The 10,145-nt window shown below is 42.9% G+C and overlaps 1 protein-coding gene across 1 annotated transcript in view; it reads right to left on the reverse strand.

Moving 5' to 3' along the window:
* Window positions 1-1,209: 1,209 nt before the first annotated feature.
* arhgap22b (Rho GTPase activating protein 22b) overlaps window positions 1,210-10,145 on the reverse strand; it is a 43,479-nt gene continuing 34,543 nt past the window's right edge. The window contains exons 5-10 of the mRNA XM_079334493.1: window positions 9,819-10,026; window positions 9,596-9,728; window positions 9,386-9,459; window positions 6,954-7,075; window positions 5,776-6,820; window positions 1,210-4,690 (exon numbers count right to left, since the gene is read on the reverse strand). Of these exons, the coding sequence (XP_079190619.1) occupies window positions 4,468-4,690; window positions 5,776-6,820; window positions 6,954-7,075; window positions 9,386-9,459; window positions 9,596-9,728; window positions 9,819-10,026 (1,805 nt within the window). The 3' untranslated portion in view covers window positions 1,210-4,467. The remainder of the gene's footprint in view (window positions 4,691-5,775; window positions 6,821-6,953; window positions 7,076-9,385; window positions 9,460-9,595; window positions 9,729-9,818; window positions 10,027-10,145) is intronic.

A 10,145-nucleotide genomic window follows, 5' to 3' on the forward strand; every position in this document is an offset into this window, starting at 1 on the left:
GATGCCACCTCTTTAAAAAAAAAAAGTGAAAAAAACATGTACTGCAAATAAAAAAAACAACACACTTTAAGGGTTGCGTTTTCTTTTGTGCTGTAACAAAGGTGATACTAAAGGTTACATTTAGATAAAGTGCAGAGAGAGAGAGTCACAGTCACTGAATGGGAATTTTTGTCCAACCAAAAACATTCTATTTTTTCACTGTCGATTTAAAGGCAGGGTTGGTAATTTTCCAAAACTAGCATGATTTTTTTTGAAAGTAGCATCCTCTCCGTTCTCCATATGGTATCCACCCACCCCCTCCCCTCTGTGCTCCTTCAAAAGCCCCGCCCCTCACTTACTTATAAAATGTGTCACCGAGTGCTGACATACGTCAAAGAGTTTGTTTACAACTGCTAAAGAAGATTTTTTTTTCTTTCTTTTTTAGAGCACATGAGTTAAAAATTACTGTCAGGACCTGAAGACAACCAAAAAATGTGTATCTGAAGAAAAGGACCTACCCTGCCTTTAAACTCTAGTCCACATGTTGGCAGGCATTTCTGTGCGATTTGGCCTTTTGTACACAGGTTACTGGTGGTCTAGCTCACCAGGACGCACCTTTTGGGGAAAACTCCTTCCAGGGTGAAGATTTTCAGAAGCTCTGTTTACAGTATTTATGTCTAAACGGAGAAAACCAAGGTTTGGATTCATAACGTCATGTGTGTTGGTTTCTCTGTTTACATGAGATTAGTGCGATGGCAGACTTGAGCAAACAAGTGCTTGTGTTAACGATGCTGACTGAACCTTTTACATGCTAAAACATGCTGTACATACATAGTAGCTCTCCCATATTGACGAGCAGAGGCGCCTAAATGGACAGCTTTCTTAATTAAATTGTCAAGCACCCGATGTACGGAGGCTGTAGTCCTCTAAGCGGGCGGCTGGGGTTTGAATCCAACCCTGCAGATCCTCTAAAGGAGCACACCGTATATTCTAGAAGGATAGTTGTCTGGGTGCATCTGGTAGCACTGACATGGCTGCAGTATGCTGAAAGACACCTAAATGGAAATAATTAAATACAACTCGACATCATATCCTAACATGAAGAGTCAATCATTGCACCATATATTGTGTAACATTTTTGCTTTACAGGTCACATATTATCCTCCTTTTCAACAAGTGTAAGTAAGTCTCAGAGCTCCCCAAAACATGTCTGATCTGTGATACTGGATTTGAACCCTTCTATTTCAGGCCTGCTCAGAACAGGCTGTTTCAGTCACACGATGGACTCGTGGAGCAGGCAGAAGACAGAGAACAAACAGAGGATAAACTTTTCTCCATAACTGGGGGGTCGAGGCAGACTAGTGACACATAATTGTGTTTAAAAAAAACATGGTGAAGTGCATTGTGCACAATATGTGACCTTTAAAATCTTTGAAAATTGTCCAAGAATGCAGAATGGTACACAATGATCTTTGTCATGTTTATTCCCATACAAGTCCATCCATTACAATAGTGGAAATCCATAATAAATAAGCACCATAGATGATCAGCAGAGCACTAACAAACAGAAACAAAGACTTCGTCATGAGACGTACATAAAGGGAAATCAATGTCTGAGAAATATCTGCTGTCGGCGGCCAACCTGCAGGAAATTAAGACAATTCAGGAAACTGAGGAATCTTGGAGCTAACTCAAAAAGCCTTTAAAAGCCTTTTGTCTTTTCTGTAAACCTGTCTAAAAAAATGTATACAAAAAGAAAAAAACAGTCATATTGTCCAACTTGAAACAAATCTCATACTTGTACGTCTACTGTTTGTCTGGCACTTTAAGAAGTGTCATTTAAACCCTGTTGATGATGATCTTTTGAAAAGGCCTTTTCCACATTCTAACCTCATGCAATTTTCACAAAAAGAGATGTACAAACTCTTCATACTAGGACTTTAGATTTCATCGTTAAACATTCAATTGACCAAATCCATGAAGCTCTTTCTGATGTAATGTGTGACACATCCCATAATATCTTCCATGTTCAGTGTAGCCAAAGGCAGAAGGCAAAGTAAGAGTGATGGGGTGCTGAACTGGACATGAATAGTGGTTATAATTTTTTTTTTTTCCTCCCTCTGGTAGTTTACATTTTTTTTCATTGGGCTGGTTTCAACATCAACACGTTACATTCACGAGGATACATTCTGAATTCAACATTTCCATTCAATGCACTATTCAATTTCACAATAATTGGCACCTTTAAGTTACTTCTCGTCAGCAGTCCGTTGCCATATTTAAAAAAAAACAATAAAGCCACTGCGTGTACAATGCAAGAATAATGCACTACATTTCTTGACAGGCAAGCAACACTACGTTTTCCAAACCCAAAAACATTTCCCTGAAGGCACAACCAGGAAATTCCATTGTTTCTGTGAGGGCAGTGTTCAGCTTCATGTGCCAAAATCAACATGGCCTCCAGGCAGGTCATTGTCGTCTTCAGAGAGCGAATAGCTGAGGCGGTCCAGCTTTGGTATTCACTGTGCACTGTACATGGCCTTCACCTTCTCAGCCACATGTCCTTTTGTCCTTGGCAGCATGCGCTGTGTTGAAAATGCTTTAACTGTTGTTGTCATGTATCTGTACATTAAAGGTATACTGACATCTGTGAGGGTCGAGGTGTACCGAACACTGAGGCTTTGACATCAAAGGGATGTGGAAACCATGTAGATGGTGTCTATCGAGGCACTGGAAAGGCCTGAGGAAAGAGGAAGTACAGAGGCAGCTATTGCAAAGGTTCGACCTATTACTGTTTGGGTTCAGCTCCAAAAGAAATATCTAGAAAAATCCCACTTTTCTAAACCTGGATTTGAGTTATATTCTAAAAGTCTACAGTTGAATAACCAGAAGTAAAAGTTAAAGGTGTACCGTGACATTTTGGAGAATGCATGAATTTGATATGTTGCTTAGAAAAAGATTAGATGAAACCTTTTCTCTGCAGATAACTAAAGTCCGGCGTACACTGTACGGCTGTACAAAAGTCAGGGTGGAATGTCGGCTCACAATCGTTTTCAATGCTCGACCAAGGCTCACGATTCGCTCACACTGTACGGCCAGATTGTTGGACATAACTTGAGAGCTCATGCTGTACGAGTTAAATCAGAAAGAAAACTCAATTTCCCTCTGTCTCACACACGCGACGTCTGCATCATCAAAAAAACACGAGCTCATTCGCAGCTGAGTCATGACAAATATGTCCTGTCAGCTGGAAGTCTGTAGATATTTCCTGCCAACTTTCCTTTCATGATAGGAGGGGACAGACACATTAAACAGACATGCCTGCTGTTGCCATGGTGATTTTGAATGCTGTCAGTTTGCGCAGGCACATCAGGCAAAAGAGCCTCAAAGTCAGGGAATCAGCCTGTGGCTTTGCTCTCACTGTGTGTGTGAGTGCAGTCGTACAACCAAAATGTCAAACACGTCAGAAAAACAATCTGACCAGTCAGGAGCAGCTGATCGGGCTGTGATTGCTGGTTACACCTCAGTTTACAAAATTCAACTTCAACATTGGTCGTACTACTTAAAAATCAAGTCTAAATCGCTCTGAAATTGTACAGTGAACACCCGGCTTAACGGTTAGCTGCAGCTTAGCTTAACACAACAGTAAAAAATTGTGGAAAGCTAGAAAGAGTTGAATGCTATCTGAAGCAAAAATGTTACCTGCTTAATATAGCTTGCAGCTTGCTTAGCCAAGCTCGAGAGAAAGAACAGGCTTTAGTTCTACACATTGTTAAAACGAGGACACAGCGATAAGGTAGGTTAGTGTATCTTTACAGGTTTAGGACAGAGCCAAGCTAGTCTTTTCTGTTTGTGTTTTAATTTTAAGCTAGGCTAACAAGCTGCTGGCTGTAGCTACAAGAAAGACGACTCGCACTAACTCTCTGCAAGAAGACAGGAGTATTTAGCTTTTTTCAACATTTATGTCTCTGATGGATTGTAAAGTTTCAGTAAGGAATTGATTCGTGTAATGTTGTGGTTAAGTAGTGGTTAAGGAAGTCAGTGCTCTCTAGTACAGAGAATGTCATAGAAATAACATTAGGTTTGAACTATTCACATACAGGCACCTGAACTGTGAAAGACTGCCTTCATGAGACAAACCCTGGACTCATCAAGGAGTGTGATCAGGAGCGCTTTCTTCCTATCAAAATGCTCCATTTCAAGCATGCACAGTCAAAAACTGTTCTACATAAACATTCTGGCAGGGACCACACAGCCAGTCACAGCTTGATATTTTTTCATCCTTCAGAATTTCCTTCGTTATTTCAGTTTCCATCCGGTTTGTCCTGAATGTACACAAGCTTTGCCAGTTCCTTTAGTTTTCTTCTTCTGAAGGAACGGCCGAGATGCACCGAGGAGGACATAAGCCCTTAAAAGACACCAAATCCAAAAACATATAAAAGCTGGCAGTCGTGGCCAGAAAGAGATGAGTGGCCCTGCCGTGTCAAATCAGATATCACTAGTCCTTGCTCCCAATGCAAGATCTCCCAGTGTGGAGAAGAAATCCTCCATCTCTTTCTCCAGAAGCCGATTGCGGTTCTCTGCGTCCTCCCGCGCCCGCTCGGAGTTTCGGAGTTTGATCTCCAGCATGCGTTGCTTCTTCTTTTCCTGCTCCATCTCTTGTTCCAAACGCTCCATCTGTGCGCACAGAGCAGCGCTCGACTCCTCCAGTCTGAGGGCAGCAGCAGAGACAGAAAGCAAAAGTCAGTGACATTTGCCTTTTACACCCTCGACATTGTTGAACAATGCTTACATGTTATCAGGACATACCTTTAACCTAAAGCTGCAATTGGCAAGTTGTGTTTCAAACAGTAATGCAGCCAAGTAAAGTGCGCGTTTTAATACCCAAACAAAGAAAAAGGTGGATTTGGGTGGATTGACCTTTGAAGGGTCTTTGAGTTGAACTCTTTTAGTCCTTAATGTCGGTCCGTGCAGCTTGTAATGGCTGATCTTAAAAGTAGAGTCAGACCGATTAATCAGCCGACATCATATCCTAACATGAAGAGTCAATCATTGCACCATATATTGTGTAACATTTTTGCTTTACAGGTCGATAACATCTGCTGATATTAGCATATCAAGCGACGAATCGGCTAATTTTAATGCGCTGATGCTGCTAGATTTATTCACCAGTCAAATAGCATTTCATTTCAGTATCATCATATCACACTCTCTTTCTCTTTCCGGCCGTCATCAGTAGAGATTGCTTCATGGACTATAACGTACTATCACTCTCCAGAGTGTCAACAGATGATGCACATACTGTACTTTCGTTGAGTGACCATGTTTTCGTCATTATACTGTATATCTTTTCCACAAGTGTTTGATAACTGCATTTGGATCAACACACGTGTGTACATCTTTATCTACCTGTCTACGACAGATCGAACATAGAGCTAAGAACTAATAACTACTGATATTACTATCATACTAGTTGGGCCCTGCTTTACAAGTTTCAAAACATAAAAAAAAAAAACATAGCAGCCACTAGTGATTGTTTCAAAAGACACCAATTCTCAGTTGATGTGCTGCCAATAGAAGCAATGACTCAGCGTTTGAGGAACGTTGCATTGTGTGTGTTGTGTCTCCGGAGGATCAAGTCTAATATCCACTAATGATGTCATCATAGATATGAGTTTGACACTTCACTGTAACACTACTCAGGCCTTACAAACTGTCTAACTGGCAAGATGCTGCATTTGATGTTGAAGTCGAACGGTTTCCCTTATTGTAATTCTAGTCCTATCACAGACTTACTTTAGTATCCTGGATTCATATGCAGTCTTCTGTTTCTTCAATTCCTCCTTCATTCCTTCCACCAGGCCACTCAGTGTCACATTTGTCCCGTCTCCATCTTCCGACATGATAATGGACGGCATCCCAGCTGCCATGGCCGTGTTTCCGTTCTCACTGCAAGCTGCGCTGCTGCTGCACAGCTCCATGGCCTCGCAACTGTCCTGCTCAGAGCTCGGGTCTGTCGTCATTCCTCCGTCCCTTCCTCTGTCCGTCTCCCTCTGGCTCTCCATCCACTCGCTCTTTTCCCCGGTTTCACTAACGACTCCACAGTTCTGGTTCGCAGAGGGCTCACTTCCCGAGTCAGGGACGGAGATTTCGCACGATGAAGTGGACCAAGGTGTGCTGGATACACTTGGAACACTGCCCATACTGGAGGAAGAGGTGACGTTGTCATAGGTGGACAGTCTCTGTGTGGATCCTGTGGAGTCTCGATCCCGAGCAGAGCGCTCGCCTGAGGATGTGCGCCTGTGCCCCCTTAAGGAAGACAGACCGTTCATCAGCCAGTTACCTCCACCTCCACCTCCGCCTCCGCCTCCTCCCCCCCCACCAGAGGACACACTAGTAACATCAGCCGCTGAGCCTCCACTGCTGCTTTGCTTGGCTTGCGGCTGTGGACGCGGAGCAGAGGAGCTTTTAAAGGAGTATTTCCAGGATGGAATGGTTTTGGCTTGTTTACTCGGGCTGACCACCGTTTCTCCTTTCCCAGATGAAGATCCCAGTTTTGGTCCAGGGTTAAGGTTTGGGGTCTGGGTGGGAGTGACGGCTGCACACAATTTGGCATCCAGCGATGAGGCACTGCTGTGCATTTCTTGGTCAGGGTTGGTAATCGGGCAGCTCTGGAGATCTTCCTCTGAGATCCAGGCTCCCAAGCTGCGGTGCTGGAGCTGATGCCCCTGAACAGGGAGCTCTGTCTCAGTTAGCGTGGGTCCCTCCTGGTCCCGGCCTGAGTATAACCGCATGTGTTCCCTGATGAGGATTGTCATCAGGTGCTGGACTAAAGAAGTTCCTATGGATCACAACCAGACAGGATTTGATAAATGTCAAATGATCTCGTCTTTATTTCAGCAGATATCACGTTAATACACACTGCTCAGGGCTCAGATGTAATCCTAACTATTACTGTGGTGATCTGCCTGTACCTTCCATGATAGTTACTGGGTCCTCCATCTTGGGTCGAAGGATATTTGGTCCAAAAACTGTGGCGAGGTTCTGGACACTCATCTTGTTCTCACTACAGTGGGACTGGACCTCATCAAGGAATCTGAGAAGGGAAAACAAAGTAAAACAGTCGTGAAAGCTATTAACATGAGCACGTAGTTCCCCATGAACACAACAACATTTAGTAAAAGCTGGTTAAATTCTAGTCAGTTTTTTTCCCCCTCCAAGTGACCTTATAGGGACCACATTACTCCTGTATTGGCTTCTCTCCATTGGCTCCCTATAAAATCTAGAATAGAATTTAAAATCCTTCTGCTCACCTACAAAGCTCTAAACGGTCAGGCACCATCGTATCTTAAAGAGTTAATTGTACCGTACTATCCGACAAGAACATTACGTTCCCAGAATGCTCGTGGTGCCTATAGTCTCTAAAAGTACTATGGGAGGTAGAGCCTTTAGTTATCAGGCACCGCTCCTTTGGAATCGTCTACCAGTCGGGGTCCGGGAGGCAGACACACTAGGTACTTTTAAGAATAGACTTAAAACTTTTCTTTTTGATAAATCTTATAGTTAGGGCTGGCTTAGGACCAGCTCATAGTTATGCTGCTATAGGCCTAGACTACCGGGGGAACTGGCACCAGGATCTCTTATCTCTCTCTCCCTCTCTCTCTGCTTTCATATCTTATTACTGCTTGTCACTATCTTTATATTCTAACCTCTCCTTTTTCTGGGAGCTCCTGAGCTCTCTTAGGTTCCTTGGGACTGTTGGTGAGGATGGCCTGCCCAAACAACCCCCACCCCCCCACGAGGACGGCCTGCCCAGACCGCCCCCCCCCCCCCCCACCCTATCCCATCCTATTCTTCTTTCTGCATCTTGTCCCATCTCCCCCATCCCATTTCAAGCCCAGCACAGTTTAGCAGATGGCTGTTCCGTCATGAGCCCGGGTCTGCTGAAGATTTCTGCCTGTTAAAAGGAAGTTTTTTCTTGCCACACTATGACGGATTAAGCTGGGCTCTTGTGATATAGCCATCAGTAAGGTCCTTTACCTGCTTTTTGTAAACATAACAATGAGCATGGTCTTGTTACCTGCTCTTTTGTTAATGTTAACAGACAAACAGTAAGGTCCTTTACCTGCTTTTGTAAAGTGTCTCGAGATAACACCTGTTATGAATTGATGCTATACAAATAAAGATTGATTGAAGATTGATTGATTTCTGAACTAACTGGAAGGATTTCTATATTTAACCGTCCACCAGTCTATAGCCCTCATGTGTCTTTATCAACAGACCCCTTAGCCTATTAGAGACTTATCTCTCACTTCCTCTTTTATGTCCTCGAGAAAGCATTGGCTAATCAGCTGTTTCGGATTTTCACTCGGGATTTGGTGCATGAACACAGCATGGTGAAAGACTATCTCACACCTATCCCATACTCGTCCTGTCACATCTCCCCGGCGGATTTGAAACAATCAACCATCACATCTTGCTACAGAGAATGGGACACTTAATTGGTATTAAAGGAACCACATTGGGGCTGGCTTAAATCCTGTTTATTAGATTGATCTCATGTTAACACCACGGCACTGTGCGGGTAAGAGTTGGTCACTGAGTTGAAAAAGGTTTGGCTGATTCTATTCACCTTATCTAGGTGCCACTATGGGGCGAAACCATTGTTTCCAGTGACTGTGGATGTAAATGAGCTGAAAACTAACTCTAGTACAATGCAACCAATGCTTCTGTTTTATATTGTACATGGTTCCTTTACAAACTTAATACATTGAATTAAATCTTGGTTCCTTCAGCTCTCATATATAATGAATTTCCAATGTTTAGCTGGGTAAACTGGGCACACTCTGTCTCATAAAGATGCACTTTTTTTTTCCAACATCAGCTTATCCATGTTTGCTACTGATGAATACAGCATACAATTTTAAATCCTTCTAATGACCATCCAAAGCTATGAATAGACATTCAGTATGAGAATAATGAGCTTTCTTGATGCAGGCTTTGTTTTTGTACATAATGTCTCCAAAAGTAATGTGGGCGGTCGAGCCTTCTCTGGTATGATCTGCTCGTCAGGGTTTGGAAGACAGACTGTTTACTTTTAAGAGTCAACTTAAAACTCTATACATATGTCCCATTCTTTGTAAATAAACTATAACAAACTATTTCTATAACACAGATACATGTACTTTACCTGCTCTTTTGTAAAGTGTCTTGAGATAACATTGACTCAGAATCAGCGCTATAAAAATAAAGATTGTTTAATGATCCAAATGACTGTCTTTGTTTCTTCACAGCAGCTTTTGTGCTTCTGTCTGATTTATGTCATGTTATGACACATATTTTTGATATATAAATAAAGTCAGTTTGATTGAAGGATATCACATGAGTCAAGTGGCAGTGTACTTACTTGCATATGTACTTGAGGAGATTGTAGTTTGGTAGAGGTAGAGTGCTAACTTGCCTTCCCAGCTCCTGGACCCCCTGATAAAACACACAGAGAATCACTTTCATGAACACAAACCGCAAACAAAACACACACACACACACACACACACACACACACACACACACACACACACACACACACACACACACACACACAGTATACTTTACATACCTCCTCCTCATCTTTGGCCAAAAGCTGTGCACAGGTTAGAAAGTCTTCATATTTGGAGAAAGGAATGACTGGTTCAGGCAGCTCCCGCAGGTACAGCTTCAGCAAGGATGCCACCGTGTGGACTTCAGTATTACTGCAATTAAGTAAAAAAAAAAAATATATTACTGAACGTTCTATTGTTCAGCTCTCAGAAAGTTAGAGTGGTCACCTTTCTGTCATTTACCTGTCAAACAAAGGCTTGTCGCCGCAGTCGAAGGACTCCTGCAGCTCTTTGACCAAGTTGGCCTGTCCTGGCATTCGAAAGAGACCCTCCTCATCCAAACCTCTCTCCCTGATGAAGTCCACACACTGCTCCACCAGCAAGGGGGCCAGCCGAGGGCCAAACTTCCTCTCATACTGCACTGTGTCCTCCAAACGTTGACCAAATATCCCTGAGGACAGACACCACACCAGCATGTTTGTATGTGGGTAAAATACATTAACACCATTGTCTTTCATTCATAAATCCACAGAAGGTCGCTGAGTCACCATGTAGTATACATACATACAT

The sequence above is a fragment of the Symphodus melops genome (genome assembly GCF_947650265.1).
Source record: "Symphodus melops genome assembly, chromosome: 21".
Lineage (NCBI taxonomy): Eukaryota > Metazoa > Chordata > Actinopteri > Labriformes > Labridae > Symphodus > Symphodus melops.